We start from the raw sequence: 17,940 nt of genomic DNA on the forward strand, positions 1-17,940 counted from the left end.
ACTTACTTACTTGTAGTCTTTGCAGATAGAGGCATAGGTGCAAATTCCTCTACAGAGGAGCTGGTAGTGTCTCTGGGTCCCCAGGAGCTCAAAGTTATATGTCTGTTCAAACTTCCCTGGCGAGTCTGAGTAGAACCAGATCTTCAGAACCACCTCACCTTTGGCTGGTACGACCCAGCGATATGTTGTCAGGCTGCACACAAATACATGCACAAACAAACACAAGCACTTAGTATAACAACAACAAAGCAAAAAAACACAATGCAGCCTTGTAGAGTTTGTCTGTGTGCTTGCCCTTGCCTTTGGTTGCGTTTCTGCTCTAAGGTTCCTTGGTGTTGGTCTTGTTGTGTTGGTTCGTTGCAGTCAGATGTGGAGGACACGTGTAACAGTGTTCGTCTCTTGCTCTTCTGACTCTCTCTGCCCCTTTTATCCTTGTCCTTTGTTACTGCACTCTCCTTAATGCTGCCCTTGCTGCGACTTTTGGAAGGTGTTGCTGCTTCTTCCTTTAGTGCACAAACACACAAAAACAATACATATGCCAGGGTTGGGGGAAGATCAATCCAGCACAGGATCCAACCAGCAGTTAAAATCCCTGCCAAGTATAATAGAGTTTAAACTTAGATCAGGTAAAGAAGACTAAAAATCCCACGTTGTCCATGTCTGGGGCATAGACATTGGTGAACACCCACCCTCCGTGACATGAAGCAAGAATTATGAGAACCACAGGTTAAAAACAACAATGCATTTCATCTTTGCAAATTGAAAGTACGTGCTAGTCTGAATATAGAGCGGAGAAGTGTGCATGTCAAGATACATGTGTAAACAGGCTCTTAGTTTTCAGCAAGTTAAATTAAGTCCTGTTGTCAGTTGCTAGTGCCTTTTGGTGTTGGGGCAGCAGCACAGACTCCATTGTTAAGTTAGCCGCATAATCAATGTTTTTCCTGGACATCCCAATCTTTCATTTACTCTTGTCATTTTGAGGCAGATATGGTTAAAAGAACAGAAAAGTGCCAAATACGCTCATCACTTATCATTTTTAAGTGACCTGCCATTTAACTTCAACCTATAGTTGTTCCATAATATAGTGGGAAAGTTATTAAAAGGATTATAAAAGGGTATTAATAGGTTGAACATGTTCTTACATAAGAGGCCTCAAGAACATACACCAAGCCATAACATTACGTTATGTTATGGCTGATTGGTGTTATGACCACCAGGGTGCCCAGGTGGTCATAATCGTATGGCTGATCGGTGTATTTAAGGAATGTTGGAAGATCTGACAATGGTCTGCAAAAAGAAATTTAGTATCATAAGCCTGTGTGACCATGATAAAGATAAGTGGTAGCTTGTACTTAATGGCTGGTAAGTTCTTAGCACTATTTATTCTTCAAATTTTGACCACATTTCTTGGAAATCATGTTGCTTCTTGCCATGAAATGATGTGGCTTCTTTGGACCAGATCATCACTTTCACAGTGCTAATTTGGCAAATGTGTGTTTAAGTGTATAGTCATGTGGTGTTAAAGTTAAGTCAAGTTACCATTACCTTTACAACTGATGTTGGTACATCGTCCTCTGCATCTTTTTTCTCCTCACCCTGTTTGTCAAGTCCCATGGGAACCAGGAAGGTGAAACAGTTACAGATGAATTCCCGGCTAGATTGCTCCCTGTTTTGGGGGAAAGGAACCATGGAGAAGGTGGTTGGAGGAGGGATGGGTGGGCCACTGGGTCCCAAACCCAAATCATCCAACAACTAATGTGATAAAAACAGAGATGGAAACAGATTAGGCAGTGATGATAACCTGATACATGCTACATGCTACATTTTGATAAGACACATACACTAAATCAGTTTAGAATACAAAACCTTACCTCGTCCAGTGGAGGCAAGGTGCTGCCTTTTAGCAGCTCTGTGGCATATGAGTCTTTCCCTGTTACATTCAGCGCAATGTGAGGGATGATGTCCTGTGGAGACACCTTGTCTCCTGCCTTGCCTGCTTCAGCTGGTGCTGCCATCTGACTGGTCATTGGAGACAGTGTCTTGCTGGCTTTCTTGCCCCTTTTGCCAACAGGGGTCTGTGTACACAGGGTGATGATGAATTAAATTGATGTGTTCCAGATTTTAGCTGTAGTAATGCTGAGATTTTCTTTGTCTATGGTAGCCATTTATTCAAACATAAGAAGGAACTAAGAGTTAATGCAGGAGGTTTGTACAGGTAGCATGTATGTTGTAAGAATGTGTACATAAGGAAAGGTATCTACCGCTTACCTTTTTAAATCTCACTCTCAGTATACAAACGTGCAAAAAATACCACAGAAATATTTGAGTATGACTGAATGCATGTGTTACCCTAAAATGTATGGTGAATAAACATTTCATGACTTTAAGTGCAAATAGAATCCCACCAAGAAGACCCCTCTAAGATACTGTACAGCATCCTGCAGAAGATCCCTTAAAACTGTAAACCGTCAATAACAAACATAATTAATTTCAGTCAGTAGTAGTGCACCTCTAAAGGCTAGCCGCACAGGAAACTGTGTTAATGTTTAACACTTGGTTTCACTTGGTTTTCTGTATCGTGATTTGATCATTCAGTTATTAAAGACAAAAAGCTAAATTATTGTTATTTAACCTATGTTTTTAATTTAAATATTATATATGTTCCTGATTTGTTTTGTTTTCATTTAGACATCTAAAATATCCCATGGCTACTTCAGCAGGCTTAATTTAATTATAGAGAAAATACAACAGTCAGCAGACTCACATGTTTCCCTGTTATGGCCTCCTCTGACAAGGTTTCCTCATTGGGGAATGGAACCAGCAACAAGCCCAGTGCTCGGTCCCAGTGCTGCAGGATGTGTTCCACCTGTTCCTGGCTCTGCTCATATGCAATAAACTGAGAATGCAGCTCATCTAGATTGGACTAGATTGGGGAGCAAACATGAACAGTAAAAACAGCAAGAAGGTTACAATTTGGATTAGGTTTAACAGTATTTATTGCATTTTCTCACATGGCAGAAGCTCAATTTAGATGTGGGGTCCGGGGTCCTTCCACAGATTAAAGGACTAAAATTGATGTGACATAAAATGTATGATGTTGTTTGTTTGTGAATACAGGACCCATTATGGCTAATGCTCCTTAATAAACCCACAATTTCTCCTTCCAGCTTGTCTGCAGGTGATCAGTAAACATAACCAGTCTTGAGAGACCGCACACAGGTCTTAAATAAGTGACCACTGACATTGGCTGGTGAAGTGAGTGTCAGCTGAGACTGTCATCTGTGGAGCTCTTGTTAAGAGATACTGTGGAGATGTTTTAAATAGTCATCGCCTGTGGCTTTTAGCATTAAGTCTGTTAAGTCTGGGATGCAAGTTGAAATAGTTTGAAGTTAGTTTACCAGTGGAAGAGACGTGAGTTTTCAAAGTCATGAAATGACCCATAGCTGTTACCTTGTTAAGTACATACAAGTATGTATTGGTACATACTGTACTGGTATACAATTACACCATAAAGTAGGGGGGAAAATGCTGCATGTTGCAGGCTGTAGTCTAAAGCTTTATGCTATTAACTTATAATGCAATACAATGAAGTTGTAGTGTGGAGTTTTGTCACTGCCTTTGTTTAGCAGTAAACCTACCTTTTCTCCTTCCAACTTGTCTGTGGATTGAGGAGACTCTGCATGTAATGCTGTGGGTTCTTCTGTCTGCTTTTGCACATTTTCAGCCTCTTTGTTATGATGTACTGTAGCAAAGAAGACCGTATGTCAACAACTAACCAATAAGATTAAAGTTTATACTATATTATTCACTACATGTTATTAACAGTTTCTGATATTAAAAAAACTATTTAAAGTGCACCTTCATTTAAATTATGTTGCTCTTTTGCATCCACTAGTGATTCTTTGGAGTTGTTACAGGAAGACATCCTCCTCCCATTCAATGCATCTGTTGACTGGAGAAGAAATGAAATAAATTAATTTCATTATCACCGATTGGGAGACTTAATAATTGTGTATTTTGGTTCACATGCAATTTTGTTCAAAGAGGATGATATTGATGTAGATGTTGGATGAGATGCATGAATACAGACCTGCTTTCCGTCCAGCCAGCTCTTCTTCCTTGAGACTTCTTTAGTATCCGTCTTTCCACCCTTTTTACTCTTCTTCTTCAACTCCTCTTCTTTTAACCTCTTCATCTCCTCCTGTTGTCTTTTTTCTTCCTGCTCTTTCACTAGCCGAGCATGCTCCCTTACACACAGGCACACACACACATAAGTACAAATATATGCAAACAGGTAATGTACACAACCTGAAAAATGAGGGGGTTAAATGAGGATTTTATCCAGGTATACAAACACATAGTACAATGTGATATCTATTTTTATCAAATGTTTTATTTATATTTTCCTATATACTTTGTTCCTCCATCACAACTGTGCTGCTTCTTTACTTTAATTGGATCATCTCTATTTCTTGGTTCACCCACTTGATTCCTTCTGCATCGGGGTTGCATTCATAATCACTGTCCAGCACCTAGGAGAGAGTGGACCTCATGCAAGAACCACTCATAAAAATGGATTTGCTCTTTAGTAGCAACTATGAGTGACTTGACACAATTTGTGGCATTCACCAATTAAATCTAATTTAGAATTTCTCTTATTTCAGTAGTTGTTGAAAATTCACTCATAGATTGTATTCACATTTAGCCTTTTTAGCAATTTTAGGGGCGCTCATTATGGTAAAGATGAATTCTCATGAACAGGTGACATTCATGACAAGTTTGTCCAGTTAAGAGAGTTGGTGAATCTGACTTGGAAATCACTAAAACAAGTTTTTGAATGAGAATAAATAAGGCACTACCTGAGTTTCCGCTGTCTGAGCTTGTCTCTATGTCGCTGGACAATACGCTCTTTCTCCTCTTCTGGCAGAGCGTCATACTCCTCCTCATCCAGCTCCTGCAGCCACTTCTCCTCCCTGTCAGCTTTCTCTTTCTGCAGAGCCTCTGAAGGACACACACACAAGTGGTACAGTGTCTATTCCTTACTGAACAGAAATAAAAATACAATAACTTTGATGAGTTCTGTCCTCTGCACACTCTGTATAAGAATTATGTATGTTGTGTGTGAGCTGGTGCATTTTTTTACCCTCAGCTTCTCTCTGTGCTCTCTCCCGTGCCTTCAGGGCAGTGTAGGAGTCAGACAAGTTGACTACATAGATGTGTTTGCGGTTATTAAGGGCCTTGAGAACAACTTGCAGTGTTTTTGCCGCTGATTGAGTGTACACAGACTCCAGCCCGCCAACCACTATGCCATAGTGACAATCGCTTAGCTGTTATCAAGATGGCAGCAGCAACAGCAATGACAATGACAAGACAACGAAAGCAGACATGAGAAGACACAAGTGACTTTTGGATGAATCTCAGCCTCTTTTGAGGATTAGACAAAACAGTGTGTCAGCTTACCTGAAATCTTTCTGCCAGGATATCAACCAGTAGTTGTTCAGGCAAGATATTGCAGAGTGTGGTCACATCTCCTCCCTGAGCAAAACCACACCAAATGAATTGGTCTATCACATTTAATTATTACACTGTTTGCATAATTGTATATAATACTTGTATACCCAGATTTAAACAATGTTTCTTATTCCCAAACCTGGACTACAATAGTTAAACAGCCAACATGACACTAAAACACTCCAGATGACCAGAGGAATATGGAAAATGTACCAGGCAAAGTGCAAAATGTGTGTTTTCTGCCTCCTGAGGAGGCTTTGAGTCATTTCTTCTGCAGTTGTCCTCGCTGTGTTTTGCAAGAACTTCCACAGTATTGTGTAAGGCTGGAGCTGATTTTGGAGCTGGATCTGAGGATTCAATATCTGACACAGGTCCTGGTTCTGTGGTTTTTTCAATGACCTGAGCTGAAAGCAAATGGACACATTTATTTTCATTTAATTTGCCAATTTAAACTGGACATTGTGCTCTTCTGCAGCAAGCACAAAGCTGCTTGGTTAGTACAGTCTTTTACTGCTGACGGCTGAGTCATGCTTGGGAAGTGGTTGGTGATTAAATGTCTTGTTGATTGACAATCTGTCAGTAAGGGAAAGCATTACTAATATGTTCATTCATTATAGATCCCTTCTCTAACTTCTAGGCTGCAACAGCTCCCCAAACAGACACACAAACACAAACCCTAACCATATGAATATTAAGACAAAATAGCACTGGAGTCACTCTATATTATGCTTACCAGCCTCCTCAGCATTCTTCTCAGCATATTGCGCAGCAGCACAGTCATAGAGTTGTCTTGCAGTCAGGCTAACAGGCGAAGTGCCATTTTTCAGCACATCTGTAACCACAGCATCAACATTGAAGCACGCCCCTCTGTAGTGATGCGCCAGAGCAGCCGCTGTGCTGCTCGTACCTGCAAAAAGTGGATGAATTGGACACACACACAATATTACACATACATACACTATCTGTGTTGAGTAATTTATGTTTTTTAATACTATCCTTGTATTTGATCTGCAGAACATAATTAGCAGTTAATTGCTTCACCTGTCAGTGGGGCTCCATATACAATAATAGCAATGCCTCTTCGGTTGCGTGCAGCCAGACCCTCTGGTGACAGGTCAACACACATGTGGCGAGCAATTGCCCTGGAGACGGGGGTCATCTCTAGCTGCCCCAGTCTCCGACTGCTACCCTCTTTTGTCATCTCCGAAACGTCTGCATGCACAAAAGGAAAGCATTAGAGAGAAAGCCATGAGTTCAATGTTCTCTTCTGGTACTGTAAGGTTAAACTAAAGCTAAAGTTAATCTTACATAAAATAAAACACAGTACCTGTGGAAATGATAGTGAATCACACACACCATTGATAAACATGCAAAGTTCTTCTTAAATTGTTGTACTCACATAATTCAGCTGGTTTCACACTTATAGTCTGTATTTCTTCCTCTTGGCTGCCTGGTTGGTTGGCATCGTTTTGCCTCTTTTCTTCCCCTTGTGTCTCACCTGTCCCACCTTCTTCTTCATCCAAACCTGCCTTCAGCTCTGCTGCACACAGGTAGATTAGATTAAAACAAGAGGGATACACGGATACAGTATGCAGACACCTGCATGTTTATGATTTCAGTGCTTGCACATTAACATGGGTGTGTCTGAAGCTACCATCATCTTCCAGCTGGGAGCAGTACTCCTTGTAGTGATCAAGTAGTTCTTCTGGAAGACTTTCTCCAGGGGCCCTGGGAGGCAGCAGTAATATGTTGTTCTCATCATAACCCTGCATCAGACGCAGGATCTACATGGGATAAATTAAATGGGAAATAGAGGAGAGAGAGAAAGAAACCAGGACAGTAAAAAGACACAAAATCGAACACACAGAAGAAAAATGTTCATAACTAGGTAAGGGGCCATGTGAGGAGACTGGTCAGGAAATTAGGGCAGCTCATCTTACGATCTTCTATCGTATAAGAGGGTAAGAGTGGAGGGACAGCTTTGGTAAAAATGTGTCTTTCAGATGCATTTAATAGGTAATTTAAAATGCCAGAAATAGTCTTAAAAGGCCTGCATATTTTCCAGAAGAAGTATTAAATAATACAAAACAAAACAACAATTAATTATTTAGTATTAATGTGATTTATACATAAGAACTGGTAATGGCATTGTGCAAATGCAAATGCCTCTCTTTGTCACAGTTCAGATCTCTTGTAACTGATGGCTTTGGACCCCCCGCCCCCCCACCCACCCACCGGTGGATGAATTGTGTATAACTTCTGGCTCAAGGAAGCTGGTTCTTGTGGGCAATATTGTGGGCGGTACTGGCCCAATAAGCATCCTTTGAGGAAGTACTGGCAACTACTGTGGTTAGCTGCTACAGAGGTTAGCATTTATGCGGCTAGCATCAGTTATATTAGAACTGGAGAGTATTTCTTCACTGAAAACAAAGAACAGCACTGAAAGCTTTTCTCTGTGGAAAATATGTTTTTGCTATTCTCCCATCTGGCTTCAGAAAGAGTTTGACTATGTTATAAAGTTAATTGATCCCGTGATAGACATGATAGACAGGTGGTTCATCCAATCACCTGCCAAGTATTTTATGAAAGTGTCTGCCCTCAACTTCCCAGATGGTCCTGTGTAACAAACCATCTGGCACAAGCAGGTTACATGAGGCTAACTCTTTACCCTAAGCAGACAGTCCCCTTTCAGGGGATGAATGGTACTGTATGTACTCAGTATTATATAGCAACAACCTTGCTTGCACCCTCTCATTATATTTGTCTCTCTCTTTATTATCCCTTTGCAATCATACACTGTTCTATTATTGAGACCAGAGAGGTCATAATATAACCGGGACAAACAGCATTTCACACTCAGATCTTGTTTGTGGCATTGTTTCTTGTCTTTCACAAATCTATTTTGCAAAATAAATTAGTGACATTATTTCTGAAACTTGAGAAAAAGAGAGCTACCTTTTCTTCCTCGAGATACTGTGTGTCCAACTCCAGGGAGTAGAACTCAATGGGGAAAGAACAGGGGTTTTTGACGGTGACCTCAGCTTCAACCTCAGTGCTGAGGGGCAGGCAAGGCCCCAGCTCCAGAACAGATGGGCAGAACTTGAGTTGTGGCTCTTCACCCTGTCCCTGGGCTGTGATGAACACCTGCTGGGTGCTCTCAGCAACACACACCACGAGCTGCCTGCTATAAGCATGCTGCAAAGACATACACAGTAGGTCTCTTGTCTTTATTTAACTGTTTGATGCAACATGTTTCCACCATTTCGTACAAGCAGTAGCCCATGTAACACCATGCTGCTCTGCTATGCATTGTGCCAAACTCTAAAATCAACAAAGCACTTTACCCCTTCAGCAGGGCTGAACTTTATCTGGACATTGACTAGTTCACCAGGGGACAGCATGCCAGAGCTGGGAATCATCTCAAACACCACTGGATGTGGTTGCTGCTCTTGCAAGACCTTTTTACGCTGGTAGAGAGGCAGGAACTTATCTACCTGAGTGAAAGCAAGACCAGGGGCAGATATTAACCAAGTGCAGCTGTGTTGCTATTTGTCTCTTTTACATAGTATTCTAAACAGATGCCATGTAGAAGTTCAATGAAATTTACATAAAAAGACAATTGATGTACCTTTATAACAGGCTTCACCTCTCCAGCTAAGCTCCAGTGGCAGGGCACAGACTCGTGATTCGACAGCTGTATTGTCCTTATCTGATGGGAATAGTTATATATCACAATTAAGAAGGTTTTTCATTTAATATTATTATATTATTATTTCCATGTCTGTTTGGCTTAAACAGAATCAATACATTTTCAGGTAATATGTGTACTTCATGTTGCTTTCACATAAAATCACTAAGCATAGTTTTATTTACTTATTTAAAAATGTGTAACCACAACCCAGTTTAAACACTTCAAGTGTATCCACTTAGTAATGCAAGTGGTGAAATGATAAACTTAACCTGATTAACCTGTACTGACCACAAGATGGCACCACAGTGAGGGAGCATACTGGTCTCTGACCAGTGCCCCTTAGTTGTGTGTGCACAAACTCAGCAGTGTTAAGCTGTGGACAGCATTTGTGCTTTCAACTACTTTCCTCTTCTCTACTTTTGCATGTTGAAAACACATAAAAAAATATGATGAGCAGTAACAGTAAACTTGATTTGAATTTGTGTATCTCTCCAATTTTAATCAAATCAGTGTAAGTGATTATATAATTACACAAACAACACAGAGCATTTTCATTTAATCATAGAACACAACACGAACGTGAGCAACGTTTGTAGGGCTACAAAACAGTATCTTGTTGTTCCATGTTATAATGCTGGATTACCTGACACATACTACACTGCACAGTGTCAAACTGCAGTGTATCCGTGGAAACAGTGATGGCCGGCAAAGTCACCACTGCACACAGCCGCACCTGGATCATTGGGCCACCTGTGACCTGTAAAACCAAACAAAATCCTCTTAGGAGCAATGGAGGACACAGACTCAATTATGTAGACATTTTTGTTGTGTGCCCATATGTACCTGTATTGGCATGACAACACCTATGCCCCCCTTCTTCAGGTTGGCTCCTTGGGGATCAAATTTAACTGTGAAAGTCTGCATCTCACCACATGGCAGGTTTTTGACTCTTTCAAATTCTGCACCGAATCCTTTGAAGAAGCAAAAACACACTTAAACTAATTTTTATCTTATAAAGGCAACGTGTAGGATGCTGACAAAGAAATAGAGAATAAAACAGCCCACTGAAAACACAGATTAGAGATTAATATCAGAAGATGGTTAAAATATTACCCCATTAATGATGTGACAATCAGCAACATTTCATTTTTCCAGTCTCCAGTATGGGTTAAGCTTTCAGCGTTCTAGCAGTAGTTGGATTTAAGCAGGGTAGTTACTAAGCTAACTGTCTGTTGGCTACAGCTTAATGCGCTTAACAAATTACATCTTCTTGTATCAAACTATTCTTTCAACTGAACTGTTTTATCTTAACTCTAAGAGATTTCATGTTCTTCTGATAATACTAATATGTATACTAATAATTGCACATACCTTCATGACTTCATGAGGCTGAAAATATTTGCTACTATGTTTATATTTCTTATGTAATTGCATCATCACACCACGTTCTTTGCAAAATTGTGGTACAGTAATACTGAGATATCACATGAAAATAAGAAGCAGAGAACTGAAAAGGTCACAGAACCTTAAGTAATGTATTATATTACCTGTTCCAGCTAGAGGTTTGCAATTGGCATGGAAGGACACAGCCACTGACCCAGTATTGGTGACATTTACAGTGTGACTGAGGACTTTGCCTGGAATAACATCACCAAAATCCAAAACATACTCTGGGAGCAGGAACCTGGGGGAGTGGGAAGAGGTGTATGTATATAAATATTAATAAAAATGCTTCCAATAAAACGATAATTTAAAACTGAATATATTAGTTATTAAAGTTTTTGCTTTAATAACTTTTTAAACTTTTTTTTGTATGTGTTTATTAATATTTTTTTTTATATCTCATAACTTGCAGCATACATTTGTTGAAGTTAAACACAGCCAATGCACACCATGACATCCATAAATTTGTACCACAGAACAAAAACCTACCCAGCCAGATATTATTTATTAACACAAACTCTTTGAATTACACAGTTCCCACTTCCATCCACTGAGTGGACCATCTGTTCAGCCAAAGTGTGCGTGTGTGTTTGAACATACTTGCTAAGTTTGTGCCACTTTCTGAAGGAACCTTGCGAGTCACTGAGCTCCAGCAGGCTGCCGGTCAGAGCCAGCGCATTCTCTTTGACCAAAATGTTCTCTATCTCCATGTGAAGCAGTTCTTCATACTAGAGGCAGCAGGCAAAAGAGAGAAAAGAAATAGGGAGAGGTGCATGTAAACACTCAAAAGTTACTAAAAAGTATTGAATGGTTACATAAGTAACTAGAGAATGTGATTTCTGAAACTGACTGCTGAAATGCTGACGCTAAACTGAATTGCTTTTTTGAGAATTTGTGTGTACCGTATCATTCACTCAATTAAGTAGCCACTAAGAAAGTGGTTAATTGGCTCAGGATTTGAACCTTGAACTTTTTGACGACACGACAACAGCTCTTCCTACTAAGCTATGCTACACCCCTCCACCACCTCAGTCGCTACCAAACCATTACTAAGCCATTTACTCAATTACCTACCCATTTACTTGGCACTTTACTCAGTTACACGGCCATTTACTCCATTTCTCAGTCACTTACCGAGCCATTTATCCCATTACCTTGCCCCTTAAATTAGTTTTAGTCGTTCTCGAGGCACTTGTACTTTCTTGTACTAAAATGAAACATTTTAGTTTCCACTACAGTACATACAGTATTCTTTCTAGTAACCTACATTGCCACAGTTTTAGGTCAAAAACCCAAAAATTTATGAGAACATGCTTACAAATGAGAATTTCAGAATTACTTAAAAACAGTATTTTGGAAGATTCAAGGTTTTCATTGCATTATAGAATTTTAGTCACTGACGGTGAGCGTGTGGTTGGCTTCTGTTGTTGCTCCTCCACCAGTGGTAAATCCAGTCATGAACTCCATTCTTACTCTGTCTGCCTCTACAGCTGTTTTTGCCTTCTGCACCACATCACTGTAGCACTCCTCCGCTGCAAGGGAATCATAGCATCACACCAGTGCAGAAAAAAAGAGCTGTACTTGTGTCTCAATATTTGTCAGCACAGAGATGTGATTATTAGGGAGACCTGTCCATGAACTGTAAGATATGGGCTCAAAGCTTTCTAATACAAAAGGTATCAGAAAACAAAACAACAAAACCTAGTTTTGTACCTACTATTGGCTAAATTAAGTTCTCGGGGAACACATCTGTTCTGTAGCTGACTGATGTCTGACAATTTCCTTATGGAGATCAATAAGCTATAACATCACACAGTAAGCTGTTTACTTAGTTTCACTAAGTTTCAAATTGTCTGTTCCCATGAACAGAGAACAATTCCTACCATAATTGCATTTGGTCAAACAGAATCAATATACCTTACAATATAGCTGCTAATCTGTTGCAGATACAGTTTGTGATAATGATAAACATAGTAATAGATAACAAAAGTGTATATTGCATTGTAAGTTTTCATCCTTTGGTTTGATGAGTAAGGATACAATCATGTCTGTGTGTATGAGTGCATTTCTATGCATACATAGGGTTTGTGGCAAGTTCAGGCGGATCCTTGGGAACACTCCCTCTCCAGTTAGAGTGATGTCCTGCGGTGGCAGGAAAGCCAACTGCAGTTGCAGTTTCTTCTCAAACACCCCTGGGATGCCTGGGAGGTAGATCACACGGAGACATTGCTCCGCACCAGCATCAATGTAACCCTGACACACACAGACACACACACAAAAATGGTTTAAAGGAAACCCTCGTACACATCAAATGTCTCGCCCACATGTGAAATAGTACCAAGATGAACTCACCATGGTGGGGATAACCACAGGCTGGCCAGGTCTGACTTTGGGTACTTGCTGCCATGCCTCTGACTCTTCATCCTCCTGCTGAGGGTCCATGAAGAAAAACTTGAAGCCCAACTTGCCTGTATTTCTCAGTGTCACCTCAGCTTCCCCTTCATGATCAAACAGCTGGAGGAAAAAGAGGGAGATTGAGAGGAGAGATGCAACAATGCTTTTCAAACTGTCAGTATGTTTATTTTCATTGAAGATAACATAAATTAGCTTCATTGCACAAAAAAAAAAAAAAAAAAAACGCCTTTGGGTGGAGTGGGTGCCTTGTTAAAGGTGATACAGTAAAAAAAGCTGTTTTCTAAAATTTTATAGATAATTTGCACCTCATGGTTTATGGTAATAATATGGTAATAAGACAGAGATAGGTCAAGGCAAACAAGAAAAAGTTAGTGACTTGAAGGGGGTTGTGTCAGGACTTCTTATCTAATATGGATAAATAAAATTTTTGATACAAGAAAACAAGACAGTGTTGTGAGAGAGAGACGACAAGAGAGAGAAGAAAGCAAGAGCAAAGATAGTGCTGAACAGACAGGAAGGTCAGAGAAATGTTCTGCTGAATCGCTCATTTCAACTAAATCAAAAATCAATATGTCCTTGTTTTGAATATCAATGATAACTGGTCTGGGTGGCTTGCATACCTAAAGAGGGAGGGGAAGTCCAAAAGATCAAGCTACAAAAAACTATGCAGTGACATTCAAAGTTGAGGTTGAAAACCCTTTGATGCCACTTTCAGCAGTAGATACTATGCCTTTACATTATGCATAACCTAATGACATACAAGCACTTATCCCATAATCTCTCCCTCAGCAGCAGATTATGTGATAATAGAAAGAAGAGGAATGGAGACGAGTACATTTTGATTGATAGTCAAAACATCAACAGTAAGCAAAAGCAAATAATCATGAAACACACTGAAAAACAAAATTCAGCAAACATATCCTCATCCACAATCACAAACACATCTGTCACACTTCCCCAGGTCTGTCAGGGCCATTTTCAAAATGGCAGTATGCATAATTCCCCCAAGTTTTGTAAAAATGGAATTAGTTTTGTCTCTGAGATATCATGTGTCATGCATGGATAGGCAAACAGATGGCAAAGGAAGAACAAGGACGAGAAAAGCAGAATAACAAGGAGGTAAATAAACAAAAAATAATGGAGAGTAGTTTAAAACACAGCAAAGGAGAGTTTTGCCCACATGAGCAACTCAAGCAGTGTCCTCTTTGCCACCACTAGTAACTCTAGTCATGGCCGTTAGCCTAGCCGCACACTTTGGCTAGACGAGCCCTGTATATGTACCTGCAGACCAAAGTCGATATGGGTTGAGTCAAGGCTGTAGCTGAGGACTGACGCTTCTCCTCTGAGTTTGATTTCGTATGTAGGCCCCTCCTCTACAAGGCACTGAGCCACCACCTCTCTGCTGACATTTTCATGCCCGTAAAAAGAGAATGTGACCTGCTGCTGGTCCCCAGGTTGCAGATGACCGTAAATCGGCAAGATATCAAACACCTACACACACAGAAAGAGAAGCAATCATTTCTTACGTGTTCTTCCAATGTGCTGCTGTAATACTCCCACTAAAGGAATAGTTGTGACAAGCAAAATTATTATAGTTACCACCCTAATTGCGTTACAAGTGCACAGATGTAATCAAATTATTCTCTGATTTTAAATAGTATAAGTTATAAATCAGGGAAGTATCATTAATAATCCTTGAAACGATTCTATCAAATCGAACATGAACAAAGATGTTCTGCCCACTGAAGACAAAGAGGGTAATCTCCTCAGTGAACTTTATACTCCAAAAATGTACGTATGTGCATGGGCGTGGCATATGTATGTCTCCCTCTACAGTAATAGCACTGCAGCATAGAGACAGGGATTGACCTGTGACAAACTGGAAATGTAAGGGAAACCCTGATTTGTTCACATGTGAGCATTTGTCTACCTGTTCTACTCCCACATGGCTCTGCGTGCTACTCTCTTCATCTGCACCAGCTGTGGCACTGACAGGAAATAAAAAGGAAGGAGACGCCGGTCTAGAGGAACTCAACCCTTCTTCAGTCTCATTTTCAGGATTTCTCGGCTCTTCCTCCGCCTTAAGCATCTTTGTCTCTCTGTGAGGACAAAAAGATAATAAAACATCTCTCACGTTAAATATTTATTTTCCCCACAAAGAAACATTAAATAAATTAAACATAGGAAAAATCTTGTAACAATAAGAAGATGCGAGAAAATTAAATGAAACCATGTTGCAGCATCATGATATCCTCAAGATGTCCATGAGATAATTATATAATCATCTATTGTACATCCAATATATCATTAACACAAATACCCAAGCGGAGAAAAAAATCTTTAGCACCCACAACCCAAAGAACTCTGACTCTCATTTTCTCTCTCTGTTCTACCCTCTCCTTCCCTGTGGGATCAGACTGGGTGCATCCATCAAGTTAATTAAACAGAGTGTTCTATAATTAAGAAGAATTTTAATAGGCAAGCAGCAGGAAACAGGTCAGGATAGATTGCAGTGAAGTGCTGAATAAACATGGAAGAGAATGAAAGAGATTTAGTGAGTGAAGCCATCTCAAAGCTGGCCTGGACAAGTTCTGTATTAAATCACCAAACACTGGCTATGTTATAGCCACAGTGTGTGTTTGTGTGTGCATGCCTGTGTGTGAGTTTCAGGGTATGCATATACATGTAAGGCTGAATTGAAGTCCGCACACACATTTGTCAGAGTTCCCAAGAATGCTTCAGTACTGGTGTGTCAACTTCTAATGAGTGGACAGTACTGATGCAACCAGCAGGGGGCACTGTTGTATGGTCAGTCTGTGATGAAGCTGTTTTAAGGGACAAGCTGGCCTGATGTCTGGCCTTGGGAAGATCACAAATTAGTACGTCCAGCAATGTAAGATATAAGAGTGAACAAATACTGTAGGTCAATGTCTTCAAAAATAGGGTCCATTTTTGGTAGATAAGAGTTTGTAAAAGCCCTTAAAAGGCATATCCCCCCTGTGGAAAAAAAAGGCTTTTTAAAACGTGGGTCCTCTAAGAAAGAGTTTAAAACCCACTGGTGCGGACCGAGGAACAGATGGTGAGACAGCAGATGATGACTCTGCAAGAGCTCAGCTCAAAACACAAATAGCCTACCCTGACATTCTCACATCTGTCTGTCTCTCATCCGTCTACTCTTTCCTTCATGCACATTGTGGGCGTGACTCCGTTTTTTCCTATGTTCTGTACCCTTTAAAAATCTACACATCAAAGACTACTGAACCACGATGCTGTAAAAATTATACTGGTACAGACAAATGGCTACTGGGGTTCCAGTTTGTGTGTGTGTGTGTGTGTGTGTGTGTGTGTATGTCCAGCTTGATCAGCTACATAATTAAAATTCTCCTTATTAAAATATTTTAAAATATATTACTGACAGGGGCCATTCTGCTGCATCAGTAGCATTTTTATTCGTGCTACTTTAAGTTCTGCTAATACTGCTGGACTTTCACTTAAAGGAACGGGGTGTAGGGTTTATTGGCAACTAGCATGAAGTTGCAGACTGATTTGAATACAGCTCAGCCTTTTCAGCAAGGTGGCCACTATACTTGTAAAAAAACGCAAAAGGTCCTATCTAATGTTTGGTTTTGTCCATTCTGGGCCACTGTAGAAGCATGGTGGTTCAATGTGGCAGACTCTGTAGAAGAGGACCCACTCCCTCTGTAGATAGAAATAGCTCATTCTAAGGTAACGAAAACACAACGATTCTTATTTTCATTCCATTCCTGCCAATATATCCTACTAGTACTGTAAGCTTGATGATACATGACAGGACTATTTTATATTGTCGTACTGCTACCTTTACTTAAAGACACAATGAAATGAAAAATAGATTTTTCATGTTCTAATCTTGTGACCCTATGTTAATTGTTCAGTTATTTCTTTACATAAATATACTCAATAAAATGTGGTTTGGGGTGAGTTAGCTAACCCCACCCATCATATAAAACTGCACTTGACCGTTAACTTGTGTGGGTTGCTAGCAGAACAATATCATAGTAGTGTATTTTGATTTCAGCTGGCAAACACACTATTTACATTTCCAAAGAATGTGGCTGACATCTAATTTAACGTTTATCGTCTTCCTCTTGATCTAACAATGTGGGTGGAGACCAAACCCTGTATTTCACTATAGCTCATACATAGTATAGCATAGGATAGTATAGTATATAGTAGTACCGTGTCACAATGCATCGAAATTTTAAGGATTTTATTTAAATTGTAATTTAAAAATAGGATTTGTAGAGTGAATAGGCTGAACGGCTGGAATTAGTATTCAGGGTTTCAGAAGCTGACCTTGTGCTGCAACACAGGAGTGTTTTCTTACCCATATACTGTTAGAAAAAGTAATATTCCAGGTTTAAAAGACTGCATGACAATGGAAAGTTGCTGAAGAATCTTTATCTCGCCATTGCGTTAGTTCGTCTGTACACCTTACACTCAACATCCTCTAAAGGATTTATTAGTTTGGAGTTATTAGTTAGTCATTCAGTTGTCCCAGGATCTGTTCCATCATGCAAGCAGCTACAGTGCAGTTAAGAAAGGTGGAATAAGCTTAACCTTTGCAATTTACTTCTTGCTGATATAGAGTCCTAAAGATGGAAAAGTTACAGTATTTAAATGTACTGTACTGCCTCTATCCATCAGTGGGATAGATGGATAGAAAAGAGTTAGCTCTATTGAAATTCCTCTCTCCAAGGGCTGTGGTGTAATTGCTGATAGGGATGTAATTAGCTGAACATGGCTAGATAGTGCAGGTTTTGTGAGGGAGAAAGAGATACTTTAGAGAAAGTGTGTGCTCGCAGAGTGAGGTCTCCATTTAATTAGCAGGATGGCCTATG

General features: G+C 40.0%; 1 protein-coding gene across 1 annotated transcript in view; it reads right to left on the reverse strand.

Moving 5' to 3' along the window:
- Positions 1–17,940, reverse strand: part of hydin (HYDIN axonemal central pair apparatus protein) — a 75,489-nt gene that overhangs the window by 23,530 nt on the left and 34,019 nt on the right. Inside the window, 28 exon segments of the mRNA XM_051381606.1 lie at positions 11–193; positions 301–503; positions 1,546–1,752; positions 1,872–2,075; positions 2,765–2,923; positions 3,639–3,742; positions 3,859–3,952; positions 4,091–4,247; positions 4,860–5,001; positions 5,144–5,327; positions 5,461–5,535; positions 5,725–5,915; positions 6,245–6,418; positions 6,553–6,723; positions 6,911–7,051; positions 7,166–7,295; positions 8,467–8,706; positions 8,856–9,005; positions 9,140–9,220; positions 9,846–9,959; positions 10,046–10,173; positions 10,750–10,886; positions 11,246–11,373; positions 12,047–12,177; positions 12,724–12,898; positions 12,998–13,159; positions 14,342–14,551; positions 14,991–15,159. Coding sequence (XP_051237566.1) covers positions 11–193; positions 301–503; positions 1,546–1,752; positions 1,872–2,075; positions 2,765–2,923; positions 3,639–3,742; positions 3,859–3,952; positions 4,091–4,247; positions 4,860–5,001; positions 5,144–5,327; positions 5,461–5,535; positions 5,725–5,915; positions 6,245–6,418; positions 6,553–6,723; positions 6,911–7,051; positions 7,166–7,295; positions 8,467–8,706; positions 8,856–9,005; positions 9,140–9,220; positions 9,846–9,959; positions 10,046–10,173; positions 10,750–10,886; positions 11,246–11,373; positions 12,047–12,177; positions 12,724–12,898; positions 12,998–13,159; positions 14,342–14,551; positions 14,991–15,159 — 4,344 coding nt within the window.

Source organism: Dicentrarchus labrax, unplaced genomic scaffold (assembly GCF_905237075.1).
Source record: "Dicentrarchus labrax unplaced genomic scaffold, dlabrax2021, whole genome shotgun sequence".
Lineage (NCBI taxonomy): Eukaryota > Metazoa > Chordata > Actinopteri > Moronidae > Dicentrarchus > Dicentrarchus labrax.